This window comes from Drosophila willistoni (assembly GCF_018902025.1).
Source record: "Drosophila willistoni isolate 14030-0811.24 chromosome XR unlocalized genomic scaffold, UCI_dwil_1.1 Seg41, whole genome shotgun sequence".
NCBI lineage: Eukaryota > Metazoa > Arthropoda > Insecta > Diptera > Drosophilidae > Drosophila > Drosophila willistoni.
The window spans coordinates 578,640-601,713 of NW_025814058.1; the positions used below are offsets into that span (position 1 = coordinate 578,640).

Below are 23,074 nucleotides of genomic sequence, written 5' to 3' on the forward strand. Positions count from 1 at the left end.
AGTTTGAGCCATGTGCGTCATAAGTTAGTTGTTAGTTAGTTCGTTGATTTGATTTGAAAATTTATGTTTTTTAATTCTAGATTTCATAAATGATATTAATGCTAAATCTACTTTATTATGTATTCGAATCAGGCATTTTAAGTAGTTTTATCCTATGCTTTTGTTTTTGTAGTTACCAACTAGTTGTCTTGCGAGAGAAATTAAAAACCAAAAGTATATTTGAATTGAAAATGTTTCATCTTTATATAGTTATGTTCAACTTCAAAAACGTCCAAAACCATTTTCCACATTAGTATTCTAGTTTTTTTTGTGGTTTTTTTTTGGGCTTTATTTGTTGTAGCTTTGTCTGCTTTTGACATTTCGCTGGGTAGCAATGTCATAGAAATATATAAAGAATAAAAAAAAAAAAAATAAATACACGCGCTATCCGAAAAAGCACCACCCACACCAGCACACCACACACACACACACACACCATGGTACTCTATCGGCGTATCTGTTAGATAGAAATTAGCCTGCGTGACGCGATGCCTCAAAAAACAAACAACAAAAGCCGCCTATATGTACATAATATTTGTATATATGTATATATATATGTAGGTACATACATATATATATATTTATTTCAAGTCAAGCTCAACATTTATATTGATTGATTGGTCTTTGCATGGGAAATACTCTCAATTGATTAATACAAAGACCTTTGAGTTCAATTTTTTGTCTTTAAAGAAAAGTTTTTAATATGTTTCTTTTTTTGTATAAATAAATATGTAGATTTATAATGCTATATTTTGGTTTATTTTTAAAAACAGTCAGCTTGCCAGCTGTTGTCGCTTGTATAATTTTGCGTGAGCGTCACTTGTCGGGACTAAAAATCGTAGAGATATACTATATAAACAAATTTATGGAATATTACTTTATGTTATCTACATATACCGACAAATAAACATATATATGGAAAAAAATATCTGATGCTAAGGGATTGTCATTCAGTTGGCAAAAAGTCAAACTTGACTAAAGTCTTAGTCAGGATTTCTTAGGCTTTAAAGCGGTTTAAACTAAAAAATTATCCTCACAAGTTGAACTTAACTGATTATGTGGATCAAATTCTTGTTTATTATGGTTTTAAGGATCATTTTACTTTAAAAACATTATGTAATATAGAAATAATGTCTAATATTTTTTGTGGTAGATTGTAATTTTCTTAATTTTAATACAAGTTTTGTTGCCAGGGCTCTTTAAAAGTTTGAATAATTTTCAAAAAAGACAATTTACCTTTGGTTTTGCACATTCTCAGAAGGCGAAAAGAAAAGTGAATTTGTTCCTATTTCTGGTCGTTTTAGGGGTGGGGCCCCTACCACATCCTGACATTTACCTAAATGCCACCCTCTGTGGCAATTTGCTCTTAGAAGTTGCTTAACATTGTATTGATTTTGACTAAATTAACTAACTAATTGAAACTTATTGTTAGAAAGTTTTCCCCAAGATGGAAAAATTTATATAACATTGTATCAATTGAACATTTTTCCAATCAAGTTAAATGAATAATATTATTACAGACACTTGACACGTACATATAGAGAGCTCTCAATATATATTAATATATCATTTGTATATATGTATGTGTAGAGTAAATAAAGGTATAGCTTGGCAAATGATTTGCCTCCCGCAGCAGTTGCTAACAACTTTTGATGCATCAACAAATTTCTATGCCAAAAATATGTAGGTATATACATACATACATATATATATGTACCTAATGACTTTACATTTTTAGATCAGGTGATAAATTGGAAAACAAGAAATACACCAAAAATTTTTGAATTTGTCACACTTTTTATTATATCCCCTTACCGCCCCCTCTGATAGGTCTATGTACATATGTGTGTGTGTGTTTGTATATAGGACACCAATCACACGCATTTTTCATTTACACTCTTAAGTTTAGATTGTTACAACATTTTACTAACCTGATACAAAGAATATATATGTATATATATAAATATATATACTAGGTCTGTATATATATTAAAGTAATTCCAAAAGAAAATGGTTGTCAGAATTGCCACATTAATTTTTGAATATATATACACCGAAATATATAACCACCACACATAATCGTTGAAATACTTTGTGTATAAGTATTATGTGCGTGTCTTGCCACCGTTATTTTGCAGAAGAAACAACAACAACAATAAAAAAAAACAAGAAGAAAAATGAAAAAAAAAAAGCACACACACTCGCACTCACACGCACACACACACACAGAGACACAATTTGACCCGGTGGGTGGGAAAGGTCACTGTTACTAGGTTACTTTCACTTTTACACGCAGTTTTCACCCAGTTGCCTAGTAGATAACACTTTTTGCCTTCAAATTCTCCTTTTGGCATGGATTTATTCTTTTTTTTGTTGCTTTTGTTTTTGCACTTTTCCACCTTTTCTTCAATATGTATTCCTCCTGATCAGGAAGCAGATTGGGTCACACGCGTTCGCACGGCCACGCACCCACAGACGATTTGCAGACGAATTCAATTGAATTTCATTTCAAAAAATTTGTTTTTTTTTTTTTGCTTTTTTCTTTCTTTGGTATCTTCAATTATATGTGTGTATAGTAATTTTTGTTTTTATTTTTTGTATTATTATTAACATTTTTTGTTTTTGGGCTAGCCAGAGCACTGGTCATCTCTTGGTGGCGAGATGAGTGAGTGCTCAGCTTGGCTCGACTTGGAGGATAATTTGTTCCGATGCAAGCAGCGTTTCATTTACTCAGATACAACAGAAACCTCAAATACACTTGGAGGGCATTGCAAGGTCGCAGCACATTTCAGATACACAGACACAAAAATATATACTACGAAGCGAGAGATGAGAATGTTGTCGTTGTGTGCCGCTGTTGTTGTTATATTTTCTTGTTGTGTTTCATTTTTTTTTCGCAAAAGAGCATAAAAGAATGGCAGAGAGTCTCTATTATTAAATCTCTCTGTATGTTTTCCTACTAATTAGTATAAATAAATTATCCAACGTTTTATTAACAACTTTAGTTTCTTTGAGTGAAACTGGGTTAACGTTGTCGGGTCGCCCGTTTGGCTGTCCTGTTTGTCCTGTCGTGTGGCAACTGAGGTAAAAAGTCGGCAAATTTTGTAAGTTCTCTCTCTCGCTCTCCTTTTCTCTCTCTCTCTCTTTTTGTCTCTTGGCGGGTGTCTTTTGTTTTGGGTGGTTGTGGAGCCAGAGATTTGGCATACCAGAGAGTGAGAACTAGGCAGAGAGACAGATAGACAGAGAGAGAGAGAGAGATTCCGAGAGAGAGGGCTAGGGCTAAATTATTTAACTATCGAGCAGTGGAACAATGTATCGAATAAAACCTAATTTGCATATGTTAAAGATTAAATTTCGTACTCCATTGAAGGAGATTTCTATTGAACGGACAATTTCCTTTTACTACCAAATTGTTGTTTGGCATTATCTTTGGCAATTAAATATTTTGTCCTAACAACAAATAAGAAGAATAAAAACAACTAAGCTTCTAATTTAAAGATTAAGTTGATTTATTTTAAATTTAAGTTTGTTTTTATTTTAGATCTGAACTTGTCAAAAACAAAGTTCTTGATAAAATTCAAATATGAAATATCGACAAAAATTAATAACAGAAGATATAAAATATAAAATTGGCAACTATTTTAACAAGAAACGGCTTAGTGTCCTTAGATTAAAAGGCAATTATCCTGATTAATTAAAGAAAACATTTCTAAGCATTCTACATTTACTAAACGTTTATATATTTTCCTCATACAAATTTAATTCGTTTATTTGAATTTCTATTTTGAATCAATAAATTAAAGTTTGTTAAATTTTAAAGTAATTTTAAATTAACATGAAGGCATCTAAAAAAACCTTTTAAAATAAACCGTCCAAATATTTGAAACATATCTCTATGTTTATTTCCCCCAAACTGCATATATTTGTCCCACGGTTTGTGCCCGCTTTGCCCTCTCTCACTCTCTTGTACATACACTCTCTTTCACCTCACTTTCAATTGCTGTGAACCGGCATTTTATGCCTAATATTCCGATTAGGATTCATTGTTTATATTTCTAAGCGCCGATAATTGTTTGCACAACAATTTGGATAGTTTCTTTTGCAGATTCATTTAACCTGTTCTTATCTTTGCCATGTGTTTTATCTATGAACAATTTAATTGTTAAGCTGAATTGACTTTGCGGCTAAATGTTAATACTATAAATTCTCAATATAGTCATACATTGCTTACCTGGGGGGGTATATACATATGTACATACATATATACATTTAATTTATGCATATGCTAAATTTATAAACATTTATTTGCTCTGTGTTTAAATTCTCTTATTCGCTTTGCTTTAAATGATTTCTCTCTCTTAATTGTGTTGTTCCACTTTCGCTTTCGTTTTGCTTTTGCGACGGCGCGTTCTCTGGAAAATCATTTTCAACTCATTTATGACCATATATGTATGTATGTACATACATATGTAAGTATCTATGTACTCCACCTGCCACACATGAGTTAGATAAAATAGATAAAATTGCTTTTAAGCGGCTTTGTTTAGTGTATTATTAATAAATTGAATTAGCTTTAATTATTTTAGAAATTTGTCGCCTTTGGTTAGTGTTATACTAATAAATTGGAGTCTGGTACGAATCAAAATTTAAATTCAAATTCAAATTGATAACATTTTTGCGCCGATAACATTTCGTCTTGAGCTATGTTCGATAGTCATTTATTTGTGTTATGTTGGCATTTTGATTCTATGGTCAGCCCTGGTATTTTTCCGTTTCCTAGCAACTCTAAATATATTATCATATTGTATTTGTTGTCACTTTGTAAACATTCGGTTAGATTTTTTATTGTTCAATTAAATTAAGTGCTTAAATACGTCATTATTGTTGTTGCAGGCGTGCAACTGCTTGCGTAGTGGGCGTGTCATTCTTTTAGGCGGCAACAATTCGATTTCCTCGAGAATGGCCGAACGTGAGTTTTTGTGTGGTTATAGTTGGACACAAAGTCAAGTTTTTGGCCATGGATTTTTAAACAACTTAACAAAAATAAAACAAAGCCGATTTTAAACCAGTTGACGACATTATACCAAAACATTTCATATTTATTTTTCAGTATGTCTCACAAGCGGTGGAGCTCGTCAGATTCCATTAAGCCCCCATGAACCCCCTCTACTGCATCAGCAGCAAGCCAAAGATGTTGCTAATACCAGTTCAACTACAGTAAGTAAACTATTTATAATCTGCAACGTCTATCTTTTGTTTCTAACAAGGTTTTTCTGCGAACGCTTTTGCTAATTGTTATCGCATCTGAAAAAAAATAACAAAAAAAGCTTTTGATTAATTTAAAGCATTTGAATTTGAAAAAAATACACCATATATGTGCATATATGCATTAGTATATGTAGATGCACTTTTGTTGATGCAGAATTACCTTGGTTACTTCATATAGAATTAGAAAATAAAACTTGAATGATGACATACATACATAAATATTTGTATATATGTATGTACATAAATGCGTGCATAACATAGAGGGGGTGTCTCTCTCTTTCTCTCTCTCTCGCAATTTCTTTATTTTATGCTGTCTCCCTTGCTCTCGTGTTGTGGAATGTCAAGTGTTTTAAATATAACGGCAGTTCATGGCTAAAAAAGCGTTGCATCCCAAAAAGTATGCCACACTTTTTGATCAAGTTGCGTGTGTGTACGAGTGTATGTCTATCTGCATACATATGTCATATGCTTGTTAATCATCTTCAGTGTTAAATAATATATTCTATTTTATATGACCATTAATTTTTATAAAGTTTTCAAAATTTTCAAAATTTTGGACCATAGTACAGAGAATGAAAATATATTTATGGGAATCGTTAATACTTTGGTTTTGAACAAACTTGTGGCATATAGAATCGTTTTAGTTTCTTTAAATTCTTATATACAAAGGCGGATCTACAGACGGCGAAATCAGGGAAATTTGTTCCTAAAAGCTTTAAAGACATATAAATGTTCAAGTTCAGGTTCGAAAAGTGATAAATTTCTTGCAAATAATGCATTTTTTTCCAGCGTATTACATTAAAAAGTTCCCCCATTTTACAGTCCTAGATCCGCCAATGTTATATGTATATACCTGTTTGTTATGAAATATATGACAAGCGACGATTGCCGACTTTAAAACTGGAGAAGGAGTTATTTAAGGGCCGTTAATCCGTCATTGATGCCATTTAATCTTTTCATACCCTTGCTAAAAAGGGTATATTCATTTTGGTCAGAATTGTGCAACGCAGCGGGTGGGATATTTCGAATTCAGCTGGATTGTACCAGTATATCACATATGTAGCTCCCATAGAAACGGTACTCTTATCAATTACTTTGTTACTTTTGCCGCGATTGTCCTAAAATGAATAATATATTTGTCAGTTTAGTATTTCTATCCATCAAAATCGGATAACTACAACAGATTTGCAGAGTAATTACTCGTGTAACAACAAACCTTGCAAGAGTATATAAACATCGGCACAGCATCCAATCAGAAAGTAAAAGTAATAAATTATTGTCATTATTTTATGCAAATGAATAAAGATTAGCGATTGGTAGGCATCCAGTCATAATTGAGTCATTACATTTGTGTAAATGGGAAAGTTTACACTGAAAAAAAGGGGGGACGATTAAAATGTATTAAAAATTGCTGACCCCCTTAATTTGTATTCTGACTACGCCCTTGATACATGTTGACATTAAGTAGAAAGAAGGCTTTGGCAACATAGTCGCAAGAAACTTAAAAAAACAGTTTGCTTTAATTGTCTTTGGCGAACGGACAACTCCTTGTTGAGATTCAAAAACTGAAAATAATTTTTTACAAATCAACTCCCCAGCATAATTAGTCTCGAGAATATTTATTTCACAATGTGAGTATTATTAGAGCACTTGAATCTAATTACGCGACGCTCAAATATTGATTGCAAGCTGAGGATACATTTTCAATGGCTCAAGAACTATTCCGATCGCTACTCCAGCAAGATGTATTCGATCCGCAGTATCCAAACAAGAGTCGAACTGAATGGTTGCGAGACAAAAATATAAAAAATTAATATATTTCAATGTAAAAAGAGTTTTTCTGTTTAAATACAAAAGGTCTTTTTATTTTTTTTGTTTTCGGCTATTTCTCATGTGGATTTTTTTGAAATTTACAGATGTTTATTGAGGATGAGGTTCATGGTGTAATATGCCTGCCCGATCATATAAATGAAATTGTGGAACATCCATTATTTCAACGTTTGAAAAATGTCAATCAACTGGGATTAATACCATCATTACGACCAGATGCCAATCACAAACGTTACGATCATTGTTTGGGGTAAGAATCTAATAGGAAATATTATAAAAGGATAAAGAGAAGATTGATATTTTGTTACCTTTTCAGAACCTACAATAGTGCCAAGGAACATTTGAATGCTTTGGAATATAACTCGAAAAACTTTCAGCCAAAGTTACCCAATTGGTGTCGTAATGCTGTAGAAATAGCCGCACTTTTACATGACATAGGACATGGAGCATTTTCGCATGTCTGGGAATGTGTGTGCCAGGGTCAATTTGATGTAAGTATAGAATAGAAAGCGAACCAATCAATTTCATAAATTAATTTCCTTTCGTATAGCATGAATCAAATTCGGTTGCCTGTGTGGATATAATTTTTGCAGATGTCCAGAGTCCTGAGCTACTTAAATTGCGTGAAGATCAGAATGGACGAGGGGTACAATTGATCAAGGCTTTGATTCTGGGCTGCAAGGAAATGCTAACTTTTCCCATGCTGGGACATACATATATATTTGATATTGTGCACAATCGTCGCTGTGGCCTGGATGTCGATAAATGGGACTATCTGAGGCGTGACAATAAACGTTTGGGCATTCTCAATGATAAGGAAATGGATTTCAATCAGATTTTTTTAAAATCACGCATTGGTCCAGATGGCCAGTATATTGAATATCGTTATGAGGACTATCATCGTATATATCGTCTATTTATGGCCAGATGGCGACTTCATTCGGATGTCTATCAAACACCCAAAGTATTGGCTATGGATCAAATTTTGAAGAGCTTAATCCAACACATACAACCCGAACTGAAGGCAGTGCGTGCCCAGGATGGGAATGCCTGGTTGGAATTGTATGATCAACGTGTCTTTGAATTGATTGCCAAGCATCCAAAGTCGATATATCTAAGGCAAACACAACGTCTCAGGGAATGCTCCGAGGAAGATGCTGGGGCTAGTGAGAATATTATTAGAGTACAAACGCAAATCCATGGTCCGGGCAAAGTTATGATGCCCGATGAATCATATCCCCTCTATGGAGATAAATGGTAAGTTTAGCCTAAACTTAGCTTCTGAATAAACCAGTCTAATTCTTATTCTTTCCTTATAGTAAAAAACGTCAAATTGTTCGCTACTTGATGTCGACAAAAATCAACAAAGTATTTCAAATGGATTAGACAAAGATTAGCAATAGTTGTCATTTCGTCTCTCTCTCTCGCTCTCTTTGTATCTCTTCTATCGATTTGTTAATTAAAAAATACTTTTGTTTGTTTATATTTTTGATATACATATTTGTTTTTTTAATTTGTTTTGTTTTGTTATATAACCACCCACAGTTATTTATAAATACAAAAAGGAATACCTCAATTGTCTTACAATTAATTTCAAATTTTGTTTGTTTATACACATTTTGTGAGCTTAGTTCCTAATTTACATTAAATAACTACTATAAAATACTAAAACAAAAATTTCAACAATTCACTTAAAGACATCACAATTCGAATGCATATTTCTTTTTTTTTTTTCATTTAAATTCTAAATTAAATATAAATATTTTGTTTTCATTTCTTTCGTTTTTAACCACATAATATCATCTAGAAGAAACAAAAAATATATTTTTGATAAACAAATTTTTTTTCAAATATACACAACAGAAAACATTTTTATCCAAATGACTAACGGGTCGGTCGGTTAGAGCGCAACACAAAGAACAAAAAAAAAAATCATAAATGTTTTATCATATTTACTTCCTTCTCTCTGCGCCTCTCTCTCTCTCTCGCTCTTGCCTAGGGTAAATTGATATAGATACACAAGTGGGGAAAAAGATTCATCCATGATATATATATATATACTAATTTAAGGATCCGGTCATAATACGTTGAGGCAAATGAGCTGCCAAATATTGTTTGTGCAATCGCTGGCGACAGAATTGATAGAACTCAATTTCATTTGTAAAATTTCGTCGCACAATATCCTTGACGTGTTCACTGACTGGAGGTTTAAAGTTGTTTTTGTTGATCTTTGTTAGATATTCGGCACTGGCTATAAAAGAGATAGAGAAATTATTTCATAGAATTTTGAGCTCAGTCTTTTAGTCTATGTCGGCGACTTACTAGCATATATATTACGCACACCCTCAAAGAAACGTGGCACATATTTCTCCAGCACCGAAAGTGTCGTATTGAGATCCTCAAGGACACCAACAACGGCGTATTGTTGTTCTACGGCAAATTTGGCACGTTCCAGAGCACCCACTGTGTTGAAGGGTCTAGAATTGAAATTGGAAATTGTCAATTAGATCTTTAGATGATATTTTAGTAAAAATTTCCACTTACGTGCACTCGTAGTCATGGCCACAGAAGAACAAACTCTGACGACGATGATCGCCAATGCCCTCGACGGTAACACCTTGAGTGTAAGTGCACTCCTGATCGCCACTTAGCACGCATGTCTCAAAGTCCTTTTTCAGCCATCCTGGATGCGGTAGCGGCAGATCGGGAAAGGCTGCCTTGCGCTCAACAAAATACCATGGGGCACGTACATAATAGAACCAACTGATCACACGTTCCACAGGATCTCTCACAACATTCAAATAGATGGGCGTGGGCAAATTAAACTTGGTGAAATTCGTAAAGCACACATGCTTAATGAACACAGATGGTTCGGGCAGCTCGCTAATCACTTCAGCCATTTCCTGTTGCTGATCCTCGGCCAGACGTATGGTCTCTACCTTTTGGACAGCATCGCGATGAAATTGAAAGTTATTACGCTCCGAAAGACGTCGCAAAAGTTCCATAAACGTTTGGCTACCAACTTTGGGTACACGATTAAAGAAAACTAAATCCATTTGGGCCTTGCGTGTATTGTTAAGATCACGTTCATTCAACGAAGACATCTAATATTTGGTTAGATAATAGAAATTGATTAGATTTACAACTCATTAGGGATTTGGCGAAAAAGTTAAGGCAAATTTTAAAAGTTAACTCAGTTAAGATAGAGTTTACCTTGGTCCTTGGTGTTTGATAGCATTTCTGGCTTGAAAGGAAAAGTATTTACAAATAAAACATACACAAGAAGACAAATTTATTTTCATTTCAATTTATTTGGCACATGAAACAATATAAAAATTCATTTGAGATTATCCTCGAATTGTAGGGCCAAATATTGTTTATACAAACGTTGTTTACAAAAATTATAAAACTCATATTCATATGTAAAATTTCGTCGCACCATCTCTCTAACATCGGCATCCACTTTGGGTTTACGATTATTGCGATTTCGATTCTTGATGCTTGTTTTGTTTACTGCAAAAGAGATTAGATAGATTGCCCATACCCCGAACCCCCAATTAATATGGCATTAGATATTAGGATTCACACTTGAACACTTTGATTAACCGCATTGGCTACCTACACTTGTATATGAAACGTGCATGATTGAAATATTTTGGCACATATTTCTCTAGGACAGTGAGTGTTATATTCTTCTCCTCCCAAGTGCCTACCACTGCGTACTCCTTTTCCACATTACGTTTGGCCATTTGCACAGCGAATGGTGAGTTAAAGGGTCTACAAGGATTCATGACAGACAATGGAGAATGGAGAATATTACGACGACTACTCACAAACAGTTAATATGATTTCCGCAAAAGAACAATGATTGCCGTTTAAAGTCTTCGACATAATCTATTATAGATCCTGGCAAATATTGGCATTCTGGATCACCGCTACGGACACACTCATTGAAACTCTGACGATACCAATTATCGGTTCTTTGCGGTCTTCCTGGATAGATATGTCTATAAATGGCACGTCTTATCGTCGAACGTCGCTCATAGTAATCTTCTATTATACGATCTATGGGATCTCTAACCATTGATATGTACACGGGCTTCTTTTGGCCAAATTCTGTGAAATCAGACCATGGGGCATGGATCATATATAGAGTGCCACCTTCCAGGTCGGATACCCAATCGGCTTCGATCATTTGTTGGCTTGGCGTACGAGTACGATTCATTGAACGTATCGGACCATTAAGGACCACATTGATGTCGTTCAGTTTCGAGAGTTCTTGTATCAGAGGGATTAACTGTTCGCTATCCACTCGAGTTGGTCGATTGAATATGGCCACATCGAGGACAGCAAAACGTGTGACATTCAGATGAATTTGTTGAACACGTTGGAGCTAAGAACATTGGAACATTTGCACAACAAGGACAGACAACAACTCAAAAGACAACACACGCACACAGAAGGACAAAACAGGATAAACAGATAAATGTGTTTAGAGAGTGTGTGTGTGTGTGTGTGTGTGTGTGTATGTATGTGCATAGTCTTCTCAAAGTGTTCAAGTTTTTGGTATTGGTATTCTGTGGAACCTACATTCAAAAACCTTCCTGATATCCTTAAAGAACCGCGGTATATATGCCTCGAGAACGGTTAAGGTGACATTTGTATCCTCCCAACTGCCAACCACTGCATAATCTCTTTCCACATTCATTTTGGCCAATTGCACAGAACGCGGTGAATTGAAGGGCAAACACTGCCTTTCATTGCCGCAAAAGAATAACGTTTGCCTCATATAATTACCCGTTCGCTCGTTTGTAGTATTTGGAATATATTGACATTCCGGATCACCAGTTCGCACACAATCGTTGAAGTTCTTCTTGAAAAAGGCTTCCGGTTTGATGGGATGATCACGGAATCGTCGATAGAAAATGGCATTTCGATAGCCACCTCTTATATAGTAATACCAACTGATAACACGATCGACAGGATCCCGTACTAGATTTATATATATGGGTTTGGGTAGCTTAAATCCAGGAAAATCCAACCAATTGCCATGCTCAATGAATATGCTGCCAGGATCAAGATCTGCTATCCATACGCTTTTGATCATTTGTTGTTTTTGTGGCAATAAACGACTCCTTGACTCGAATGGTCCCTTTGTGATAACGGTCACATTATTGGGTGATCCTTTATGCATGGTCTCCAGTAGTTCCATCATGGCTTCGCTACCAACTTTGGCAGCACGATTAAAGTAGACGACATCCAGTCGAGCATATTGGGTATTATTCAATTTTTTGCTGGACAACGATTTCAACTGTGTGTAAGTGTGTGTGTGTGTGGTGTGAGTGTGTGTGTGTATGTGTGTAGAGTGATTGGGTAAATAACTTAACTCTCTTTGACAAATTTCGACCAAACAATTAGTTACAATTTATTATTTAAAACTCAACTAACTACTATACCAACTAACTAAAAAAAAAGGAAATTTTTTGTAATTAACAAAGAAATTAAAAGTTAAATAAGTCCTTGATGTTTCAGTGCTATATACTGGGTATATAAACGTTGTTTACAAAAATAATAGAAATCATATTCATGAGTGAAATTACGTCTCATCATATCCCTCACATCGGTGGCCACACGGGGTTTGCGATTATTACGATTACGATTCTTCAAGCTCTCCTGATAAACTGCCGATGAATGGTATGGGTAGAGGGAGGGAGGAAAAAAAACAGGGTGAGTGGGTTGGGGGGGCCAGATGAATGAAGAGAAATGCCATCTTACTTGGATATATAATGGTGGCACGGGCAAAATATCGGGGTACATAATGCTCTAGTACGGTTAATGTTATATTCGTTTCCTCCCAAGTGCCAACAACGGCATATTCCTCATCCACTCTACGTTTCGCCATCTGCACAGCCAGCGGAGAGTTAAAGGGCCTGTTAAGAGATTCACGGATTCAAATTTCAATTCATATCGCATGACGCATGAGTTGGGATCTCACTCACAAACAGTCCTGATGATGGCCGCAAAAGAATAACGATTGACGTTTAAAATTACCCTCCGTATCGTGGACGGTCATCGGGATATATTGGCATTCCAGATCGCCACTTCGTACACAATCGTTGAAACTTTTCTTAAACCAAGCCACCGGTTTAAGTGGTGCCAGTGGATTCTTACGAAAATATATCGCATTGCGATATGAATTGCGTACATAATAATACCAACTGATCATACGTTCAACCGGATCGCGTACCAAATTGATGTAGATAGGTTTGGGTAAATTATATTGATTGAAATCGATCCAGGGTAAATGCTCAACATATACAGAACCTTCGCCCTGATTGTATATATGTGCCGCTGTCTGGGCCTGAGCCATGGGCCTTAGTTGTCGCTGCGATGCCTTACGTAGTCCTGTATGATCGATTTGAAAACTATTCAGATCCTTCAGATGATGCATAAATTCAATTAACGCTTCGCTGCCAACTTTGGCGCAACGTGTGAAAAACATGCGATCCATTTCGGCTTTAGCTGTATTGTTATAACGTTGTGGTGTAAGGACATCTAACTAGGAGATGGTTTTTCGATTGAGCTTTAGATTAACAACACACACACACACACACACACACACACACACAGACAGAACAATTAGACACAAGATGGTAAACGAAACTGTATTGTGGGTATTTTATTTATTTATTTGTTTATTCTGCTTTAACTAACTAAACACCATAACTAAGTTAATAGATTATGCTTTTCCAATTCATGTAGATTAAGGGCCAAATACTGTTTGTATAAGCGTTGCTTACAAAAATGATAAAACTCATATTCATGGGTGAAATTACGACGAATTAGATCCTTAACTTCCGGCTCTATAAATGGTTTGCGTTTATTTTTATTCCGATTCGTTATCTGTTTATTATTCACTGCAAAAATGAACGAAACGAAACCAAGTGAGGTGAGTGATTTAAGTGAGTAAGTGGGTGGGTGGGGGAAGGGTGGTTAAAAGGTGGTAAAGGTGGAACCTACTTTCATACATCAGCTTGGCGCCACGGAAAAATCTTGGTATATATTGCTCAAGGACAGTCAATGTGATATTCGTATCCTCCCAGCTACCCACAACAGCATAATCACGTTCCACATGCTCCTTGGCCATTTGTATGGCAGTTGGCGAATTGAAGGGACTTTTTGATACACGAAGATCATAAATCATCAATTATCTATATATATAGATATTCATCAAGTTATTCCTACTTACATGCAATCGTCATGATGTCCGCAATAGAAAAGCGATTGCCTCTTGAAATTGCTAAACTCATCTTTAACCGTATGCGGTATATATTGACATTCCGGATCACCGTTACGTACACAATCATTGAAATTCTTTTTATACCATGTTGCTGGCTTAATTTTACGATTCGGAAATTTACGATATTCGATGGCATTCTTGTAGGAGCTGCGTACATAGTAGAACCAACTGATGACACGTTCAACTGGATCACGAACCATATTGATATAGATCGGTTTGGGTAAATCGAACTCATCGAAATCAAGCCAATTGATATGCTCAATATACATGGTGCCCTCATCTAATTCGGCCACAAAATTGGCAGCATCACGTTGTCTTGACTTATTCAATTGCCTCACTGCATTCTGATGTAAGCCCGATCGTTCTAATGTCAGATCATCGTTAAATTTTTCCAATGCAATAAATAGCTCAAGCATTGCCTCACTTCCAACTTTTGCGGCACGATTGAAGAATAGAATTTCGATATCGGCATTACGTGTATTATTCAAACGTTTGGCGCTCAGACTTTTGAGCTGCGTGTGGTGCGTGGAGGGGTGAAGGGGGTGGATATGCTCATTTAAATTTTTAATTCAAAAACATAAGCAAAATCTTAGAGCAACCGTAAGAGAAAACAAGCATCCCATAGAGATAGAGAAATATTTTTGAACCCTAAATTCAATTAGTTCAGCGAGTAGAAATAAAGACAGACAGAGTAAAAAGAGGGAGAGAGAGACAGCAAGTTAGTTTTAGTATTTAGCATTTAGCATTTTATTTAAATATATCTATTCTAGTTCCTTATCGCCATGCTTCTGGCCTCATTCAGCCTCACAAGACTCTTATCCACACGCATTAATTCATTCAATTTCAAGGCTAAATACTGCTTATGCAAACGCTGGCGACAGAATTGATAGAATTCGATTTCTCTGGTAAAATTTCGCCTGACCATATCGATAATATCCTGCGATATATGTGGCTTCATGGGATTATTATTAATATTTTCACCACTCAGGCCAGCTGAAAAGAATTATTCATCATCATCATCATCATCATCATCAACATCATCTCTCTCTCTCTCTCAGTTTCCACTTACAGTAATACATTTTGGTGGCATCGGCAAAGTAACGTGGCACATAGGCCTCCAATACGGCTAAAGTTTCATTGGTATGCTCCCAGGTGCCGACCACAGCGTATTCACGCTCCACATTCATTTTGGCCACCTGCAATGCCAGTCGCGTATTGAAGGGACTAATCGTGGGGAGGGAGGGGTGAAAGAAAGGATTTTTTTTTGGGGGGGACTTCTTTTACTCAGAGAGAACAATTTCCACTCACATGCACTTGTGTTCATTGTGACCGCAAAAGAATAAGGTTTGCCTACGATGATCGCCCACACGTTCAAGTGGCGAACCCTCAATATAGGTGCAGACTTTCTCGCCATTCAAGACACACTGATCGAATTCGGTATTAACCCATTTGGGATTGGGCATTTCGCGATTCGAACGACGACGTCCTGGCACAAAGATCCATGGGGCTCGTATGAAATAATACCAACTGATCACACGTTCCACCGGATCACGTACCATATTTATATAAATGGGTCGCGGCTGATCATTCTTGCTAAAGTTCAAATAGTTGACATGACTGACAAATACACTACCATCCTCTAAATTGGATATATTCTCAGTCCAATCAGACTCTTCGACCGCCTCAAGTATCGGTATAATTCCACCTGTTTGTGGATCAACCTCGACATCATAATCATGGACTTTACCTAGTTGTCTCATCAATTCAATCATTTGCATGCTACCCGTTTTTGGTACACGATTAAAAAAGAGCACATCAATATCAGCTTTTGGTGTATTATTCAATTCCTGAGCGTTCAGCTGAAAGATCTAGCAAGAAAAAAAAAAAACGGAAGGATATGTATCCATCTTATTTTTGTGGGAAAGAGAAGAGAGGATGTTAACTGATATGCCCTGTGCCAAAGATGAGGCCAGTCAATGGATTATTAGTAGAGTGGAGAGAAACAGAGAAGAAAAACAAACAAAACCAAGGGAAAGAAATTGAAAAATCTCTACATAAATAGTTTTATAATTTATTTCAATTGATAGCTTTTATTTTCGTATTCCTGTTGCATTTTCTGTTTGTTAATGGCTATATATTGTTTATATAGACGTTGCTTTATAAACTGATATAACTCTATCTCAAAATGAAAACTTCTCTGAAGATATTCCTCGACCTCTTCATCCAGATGAGTGTCATGTGGTGTTGTATTTACAGTAAATTCTGGAGTTTGCTCTACAAAAAGAATAAACAAAAGGGAATTGAAATGAACTCGAGAACTAACTACCAACAAGGGCAAAACCTACTATAATAAACTTTTTTGGCATCCTTAAAGAAACGTGGTATATAGGCCTCCAGTACTGCCAGCGTTATATTTGTATCCTCCCAGCTACCAATTACCGCATATTCTCTTTCCACATTGTCTTTGGCTTTTTGTGTGGCGATTTCCGAATTGAAATACCTTTAAGGTTTTTTGTTTTGGTACATTTTGTTAGAATTATTTGAGATAGATTTAGAGAGAGAGAGAGACAGAATGTTTACGTACGTGCAAATTTCCTCATTTCCGCACAAATGTAATGAGAAACGACGCCAATCATTATTAAATTCATTATGCGAATCAAAAACACAAAATGGGGCCACTCTCTGTTTCACACAGTCATTGAATGTTCTATCGAAATAGATTTTATCCTTTTTTTTGTTCTTATTTCTTAGCAATGTATTCGCATAGATAACCGGATGACGTTGATAATAATACGCACTGATCACCTTTTGTATGGGATGACGTACGAGATTGATATAGATCGGTTTTGGCGTATCATGTTGGGTGAAATTCATATAATTTGCATGCTCCACATAGGCAGATGGTCGCTCCAGTTCCATAAGTTGTTCAATAAATTCGGTTTCCTCTTCAAATGTTTCGATCGGGCTTGTCTTTGGTACTATCACATTCCGATAGGTTCCAAAATTGTTTCTTTTGCCCAATGCATTGATGAGGCGTGTCATCGATTGACTACCGGTCTTTTCCAGACGATTATAGAATATGAAATCTAATTCAGCTTTCATGGTATTATTCAATTGTTTGGCCTCCAGGCTAGACAGCTTGAAAGTAAATGTTTGTGAATTGAATCAATGAATCAAATCAATACCAAAAAAACCCAACAAAAAAGTGTTTCTTCTTGCTAAATTCTCGATTTTTGGTTTATTACATACATGACTAACAGAAACAGTGAAAAGTGCAATAAAAATAAGTTAATTGAAAGTATTTCTTTTTTTGTTTTTTTTTTACTGATGGTCGACTAAGACTAATTAGACTAATCATAATTCCAGATGATGATTTATTGCGAAATACTGACGATACAAACGTTGTTTGCAAAAATAATAAAAATCATATTCCTGGGTGAAATTTGGTCTCATCATATTTTTGATTTTCTCACTAATATGCGGTTTCCAGTGGTTTGTATTACGCGGCAAATAGGCCAAACCTTTTGGCTCTGTAGAAGGGAGTAGAATTGAGAGTTGGAGAAAATCTCTAAAATTGTGTTGTTGTTGTTATTACCATAATATAGATCTGTGACACCACGAAAGAAACGCGGTATATAATGCTCTAAAACGGCAAGGGTTACATTCACATCCTCCCAAGAGCCGACGACAGCAAAGTCACGTTCCACATTCTGTTTGGCACGCTGGATGGCTCCAGGTGTATTAAAGGGTCTTAAAGAAATGGCATTGACGATTAACATTATTGATTGGGATCAGGATTGAGAAACCTACTCGCAAATTGGGGCATGTCCACAAAAGAATAAACTCTGACGCCTATGATCACCGGCATCGCCATCAAAACCATGACCATATTCATAATTACATTCTGGATCGCCAGTCATGATGCAACTCTCAAAACTTTTCCTATAGAATGCACGACTTTGAAATTTTTTATAGCCATCGAACATTAATAGAGCATGCCAGGGTGTACGTTTATAATAATACCAACTCAAGACCTTTTCGACTGGATCACGCACCTGAATGGGACAGATATTCAATTCAATCAGTCGTTCAATCGAAATCACATTCTGATCGTTTACCATATTTATGTAGATCGGTTGCGGCAAATGGAATTGACGAAAATCAAAATAATTAACATGCTCAACATAGGCAAATGGATCGCCATCAGCCATTTCGATAAACTTTTCGGCCTCTTGCCTCTGACGTTCCAATGGCCAACGCATTCCGATTGGCGATTTAAATGGTGCACGATCGAAACGAAAGCCATTTATCGGGCCCAGTTTGCGCATCAGTTCGTTAAGGGTTTCGCTGCCAGTTTTTGGTACACGATTAAAGAAGAGCATCTCGCGTGTTATAAATTTGGTGTTGTTTAGAAATTTTGGATTCAGACGCCACAACTGCAAGAAGTCAATCAATGACACACATACAAAGAGGACATACACACACACACACACACACACACACACACACAGACACACGAGGACAGACAGGGAGACAAACAAACAAAGCTCAACAGAAACAGAGACAGAGAGACACAGAGAGAGAGAACGAGAGAGAGTTATGTAATTTGTTTTTTTTATATATTCTTAATTCTATAATTATTTTTGTTCTTAATTCTCTAATAATCATCATCATCGTTATATTCATTACGCTGCTCTGCCACTAGTAGATAATCATCCTCTTCAAATTTTTTACCATGACTTAGGGCCGCATATTGTAGATATAAACGTTGCTTACAGAACTCATAGAATTCAATTTCATTTGTCAAATTGTGTCGCAAAATCTGACGAGTTTCATCGCTTACGATACGTGTGACATTATTGCGATTAACACGCGACAAACGCTCCTTACCCACTGCAAAAATGCAAACGAAATTGGAAATTGGAAATTGGTATTGGAATTTGAACTTTCAACAAGATATATAGGTTTGCTCTTACAATAGTAAGCAACTTTGGCATTGCGAAAATATCGTGGTATATAGGCCTCCAGAACGGCCAAAGTGATATTTGTATCCTCCCAGGTGCCTACAACAGCATAATCGGCTTCCACAGTGCGTTTGGCCTTCTGCATGGCCGCCTCTGAATTGAATGGCCTAATGATGGTTTTTGATTTGGTTTAACATTCTACATATGTATGTATGCAATCCTTTAGGGGTTTTCTACTTACATGCACAACTTTTGATTCATGCCACAAAAGAAAAGCGTCTGACGACGATGATCGCCTACGCCATTTTTCATTTGCATTTGTGTAAATGTGCAATGTGGATCATGATTGCGTACACAGGTGTCTAGATCTAGATTAAGGAACTCATCCGATGGCATGGGCAGTGCACTGTCACCCAATTTGGCTTTCATATCATGATAATACCATGGAGCGCGTATATAATAATGCCAACTGATAATACGTTCAATTGGATCGCGTACCAAATTGATATAGATCGGTCGTGGCAGATGGAAACGTGTAAAATTTATATATGCAATATGCTGGCTATAAATGTGCGGCTTGGGGCGTGTTAACAAATCGGCCACAAGATTCTTTTGACCAATCTTGTTCGTTAATATTGTCTCATGGGCACTGCCCTTATTCCGAGCATGAATGAAACCATTGATTTTGCCCAAACGTGTCATTAGCTCCATTAGCGATTGACTGCCAACTTTGGGTACACGATTGAAGAACACAAAATCGACTTCAGCGTTTTTTGTATTATTCAAAGCGTCTGCCTCGAAATTGAATCCATCTAATTCCTCTTGCATCTTTTCCTTGTCCGCTTCCTCATCATCATCATCATCATCATCATCATTGTCATTATCATTGTTAATGCCAACTTTTTCATTTCCCTCCTCATTGTCATCATCATTATTATCATTGTCTCCATAATGGATTTCATCTTCTTTAGATTTTTTATTCACAGGCATGGCCAACTGTTTGTCCATTGTGGCCTTGTGCAAATGATGTCCATGTCCATTATCAGTATGATCATGATCGTGATGATGATGATGATGGTGATCATAATGGTGTGCATGTCCTTGTTGTTCCTGCTCCTCATCACTGCGTGGCCCATGGACATTATAAACACGTCGCTGCACATAGATTGATGTAGACCAAATTAACCTCGCATCAGGTAATACAATTTCGGTTAGTTGTAAAAATTTTCTTTACGACACCGAGAGAGACAGAGAGAGAGAGAGATAGAGCGAGAAAAAGTATGCAAAAAGAGAAATAGACAGATTGAAAGAGAGACAAGCAATAGTCCGAAAAGTTAGGAAATAACTACTTGATATATTTTATTTGAATTAATTAATTGGAATTTGAATTTGAACTTATTCTATTATTGCTAATTAAATTCTCTCAATGCTGGATCTCTATCCATTTTCAAGGCTATATACTGCTTATACAAACGATGCCTGCAAAACTGATAGAACTCGATCTCCCTGGTCAGATTTTGGCTGAGTATCGCACGCGTTTTATCATTCAGTGTGGGCCTAAATGCATTCCGATTGAAATTTCCCAATTTCCGGCGCATGGCATAATACTCGTCGAAGGCTCCCTTAAAGAATCGTGGCACATAGCCCTCCAGTACGGTTAGCGTAACATTCGTATCCTCCCATGTCCCAACGACAGCATAACGTTCCTCCACATTCTGTTTGGCACGCTGCATAGCCTCATGGGAATTGAAGGGCCTGCGGAAGTGGCCGAAAATGTTTTGGTTTGTTTTGTGTGTGTTTTCCATCAATCAATTTCATGAATCAACAACAATAACAGAAATATTATTAAGACAAAATTGTTTCGACAAGCACATTTAGCACGAAAAGATCCCGTATTTTCAAAGTCGTATTGTCCGACTTTTTATTTAGTTCTTAAATTGTTTAATCAATTCTTTGTGCAATTCAAACCCTTAACAAACATTACATTTCTCTTTTTGAAAAAAGTGTTTAATTTCGAAATTGTTTGTATTGATAAATTGTAGGCCCATCATTTGGCCAAATATAACGTATACGCACAGTATGATGGGCTAAGTAATCAAAATTGGTTAAATATTCAAATGATTATTTTTAATTGTTGTAAAAGACAATGAAAGTTACAAATTTTATATTTAAAAATTTAAGTTTTGTATATTCCAACAACAGTGAGACGCAAAATTTGTGTATTTTGGCCCATACTAAGTCATTTTCTGCCTTAGTTAAAACTTGTATAAGTAGATATACTTGACTGTCAGACAGACTGATAATTCTTGAGACATTTTACTATCAAACAGATAAAAAGGATTTAGATGGCACTAGAATTGCAATAGAACCTTTTAAGAATACTTTGCGATTGTAATGATCGCAAAGTAGAGTTCAACAATAATCAATTCATTTGAAATAATTTGTTTTGTTTTTGCGTGAACATTATACACATCACTCTACTCACATGCACACTTTGTTCTCTTGACCGCAAAAGTATAACGATTGCCTTCTATGATCACCCAGATTTCCCATTTCCATTTGCTCATATATACATTCCGGATCGTGTTCGTTAATGCAACGATTGAAATCCTTACGCACCCAATGTATATCGGGCATTTGATAGGCAGCTCCAAATGTTTGATAACGATCGGCAATATACCATGCGGCACGTGCATAATAGAACCAACTGACCAAACGTTCAATTGGATCTCTAACCAAATTGATATAAATTGGCCAAGGCTCATCTAATGCATCGAAATCAAGAAATGCCACATGTTTGGTATACGAATTCGGTCGCGAGCTATTCAATACATCGGTGTATAGGAAATTTTTGGCATAAACTGGATCCATTATGACAACCTCATAGAGTGCCTCGGCATCGCGGCGGGCAACAAAATCATTGCGCTTCGCTAGGATTTTAAGTAGCTCCATCATCTTTTCGCTGCCGGTTTTGGTCACACGATTGAAGAATATTGTTTCCAGTTGAGCGCGCGGTGTGTTGTTTAGTTGGCTGCTGGTCAAGTGTTGTAGCTGGCGGATTGCAAAAGTAGGATGCAGTATGGATTGGGACGGCGACACGTACATACACACACACACACACACATGGACACATGACACAAACCTACACACACACACACACACACACAGAGAGGCGAAGTAAAGTAATACAAGTTGAGGAGTTTATTAATTGGGACACAAACGCGTTTCTTTTGGGCACCTGGGGCACAATTTCCCATCATCTTATTTCACAAATCATATATTTCGCAAAAGCATATTTCGCAAAAGAAAAAAGAAACAGAGAAGAAACATATATAATCCTCATCTCCCATAGAGTTGAGACTTACCTTTTTTTATTTTTATTTATTTTGTATTTGGCAACGTTTTTTTTTTTTTTGGTAAATCTTTATTAATCGAATTTCTATCTTTTCTATGTCGCAACTGACTAACCAACTAAAAAAAAAAAAAAATGCCAACAGTAAATAAAAACGAAACGAAAACTCCTGCGCTCTGACTAAAAATTTTTCAAGAGGGGTCAGAAAGGGTCAAAGAAGTTGTTTGTATTCTGTGTTAGTAGTCTTCAGGATAGACGGCGAGATATAGAGACTGAGACAGCGCCAGAGACAGAGAGACAGTGAGAGAGAGAGAGAGAGAG

The 23,074-nt window shown here is 36.2% G+C and overlaps 6 protein-coding genes across 6 annotated transcripts in view; 1 reads left to right on the forward strand and 5 right to left on the reverse strand.

Moving 5' to 3' along the window:
• The first annotated feature begins 4,822 nt into the window (after positions 1-4,822).
• Positions 4,823-8,586, forward strand: LOC6643118 (deoxynucleoside triphosphate triphosphohydrolase SAMHD1 homolog). The gene is made up of 6 exons (XM_002065733.4): positions 4,823-5,008; positions 5,150-5,256; positions 7,224-7,387; positions 7,454-7,628; positions 7,688-8,394; positions 8,457-8,586. Exons 1-6 carry the CDS (start codon positions 4,999-5,001, stop codon positions 8,521-8,523), a joined length of 1,230 nt encoding a protein of 409 aa, XP_002065769.1. The 5' UTR covers positions 4,823-4,998; the 3' UTR covers positions 8,524-8,586.
• A 411-nt stretch (positions 8,587-8,997) lies between these two features.
• LOC6643174 (heparan sulfate 2-O-sulfotransferase pipe) overlaps positions 8,998-23,074 on the reverse strand; it is a 40,227-nt gene continuing 26,150 nt past the window's right edge. The window contains exons 4-6 of the mRNA XM_023176155.2: positions 9,682-10,241; positions 9,460-9,614; positions 8,998-9,388 (exon numbers count right to left, since the gene is read on the reverse strand). Coding sequence (XP_023031923.1) covers positions 9,198-9,388; positions 9,460-9,614; positions 9,682-10,241 — 906 coding nt within the window. The 3' untranslated portion in view covers positions 8,998-9,197. The remainder of the gene's footprint in view (positions 9,389-9,459; positions 9,615-9,681; positions 10,242-23,074) is intronic.
• On the reverse strand, positions 13,826-17,539 carry LOC6643122. The gene is made up of 7 exons (XM_047012285.1): positions 17,236-17,539; positions 15,746-16,142; positions 15,507-15,661; positions 15,360-15,430; positions 14,387-14,949; positions 14,158-14,312; positions 13,826-14,054 (listed from the first exon to the last, which is right to left on the reverse strand). Exons 1-7 carry the CDS (start codon positions 17,537-17,539, stop codon positions 13,864-13,866), a joined length of 1,836 nt encoding a protein of 611 aa, XP_046868241.1. The 3' UTR covers positions 13,826-13,863.
• Positions 17,761-18,231, reverse strand: LOC124460743 (heparan sulfate 2-O-sulfotransferase pipe-like). The gene is made up of 2 exons (XM_047012264.1): positions 18,033-18,231; positions 17,761-17,967 (listed from the first exon to the last, which is right to left on the reverse strand). The coding sequence occupies exons 1-2, from the start codon at positions 18,214-18,216 to the stop codon at positions 17,792-17,794; spliced, it is 360 nt and encodes a 119-aa protein (XP_046868220.1). The 5' UTR covers positions 18,217-18,231; the 3' UTR covers positions 17,761-17,791.
• LOC26529971 (heparan sulfate 2-O-sulfotransferase pipe) lies at positions 19,092-20,601 on the reverse strand (the record flags this gene model as incomplete). Its single annotated transcript, XM_023176222.2, has 3 exons — positions 19,092-19,330; positions 19,414-19,568; positions 19,643-20,601. Coding segments are annotated over 3 exons (1,350 nt in total), but the record flags the coding sequence as incomplete, so codon positions are not given.
• Positions 20,811-22,524, reverse strand: LOC124460748 (heparan sulfate 2-O-sulfotransferase pipe-like). Its single transcript, XM_047012286.1, has 2 exons — positions 21,887-22,524; positions 20,811-21,156 (listed from the first exon to the last, which is right to left on the reverse strand). The coding sequence occupies exons 1-2, from the start codon at positions 22,504-22,506 to the stop codon at positions 20,811-20,813; spliced, it is 966 nt and encodes a 321-aa protein (XP_046868242.1). The 5' UTR covers positions 22,507-22,524.

Excerpts from the sequence above, each read along its gene's own strand:
- LOC6643118 (XM_002065733.4), top strand. Across the intron at positions 7,388-7,453 it reads CGTTACGATCATTGTTTGGG|AACCTACAATAGTGCCAAGG; the intron begins GTAAGAATCTAA and ends TTACCTTTTCAG. Across the intron at positions 8,395-8,456 it reads CCCCTCTATGGAGATAAATG|TAAAAAACGTCAAATTGTTC; the intron begins GTAAGTTTAGCC and ends CTTTCCTTATAG.
- LOC6643122 (XM_047012285.1), bottom strand. The coding sequence starts at position 17,539 with ATGAAAGCTGAATTAGATTTCATATTCTATAATCGTCTGGAAAAGACC. Across the intron at positions 15,662-15,745 it reads CACAATGAACACAAGTGCAT|TCCCTTCAATACGCGACTGG; the intron begins GTGAGTGGAAAT and ends CCCCACGATTAG. Across the intron at positions 15,431-15,506 it reads TGCCACCAAAATGTATTACT|CTGGCCTGAGTGGTGAAAAT; the intron begins GTAAGTGGAAAC and ends AATTCTTTTCAG.
- LOC124460743 (XM_047012264.1), bottom strand. The coding sequence starts at position 18,216 with ATGTTAATCGTCAATGCCATTTCTTTAAGACCCTTTAATACACCTGGA. Across the intron at positions 17,968-18,032 it reads TGTCACAGATCTATATTATG|AGCCAAAAGGTTTGGCCTAT; the intron begins GTAATAACAACA and ends TCCCTTCTACAG.
- LOC124460748 (XM_047012286.1), bottom strand. The coding sequence starts at position 22,506 with ATGTACGTGTCGCCGTCCCAATCCATACTGCATCCTACTTTTGCAATC. Across the intron at positions 21,157-21,886 it reads CAAGAGAACAAAGTGTGCAT|GCCCTTCAATTCCCATGAGG; the intron begins GTGAGTAGAGTG and ends CCACTTCCGCAG.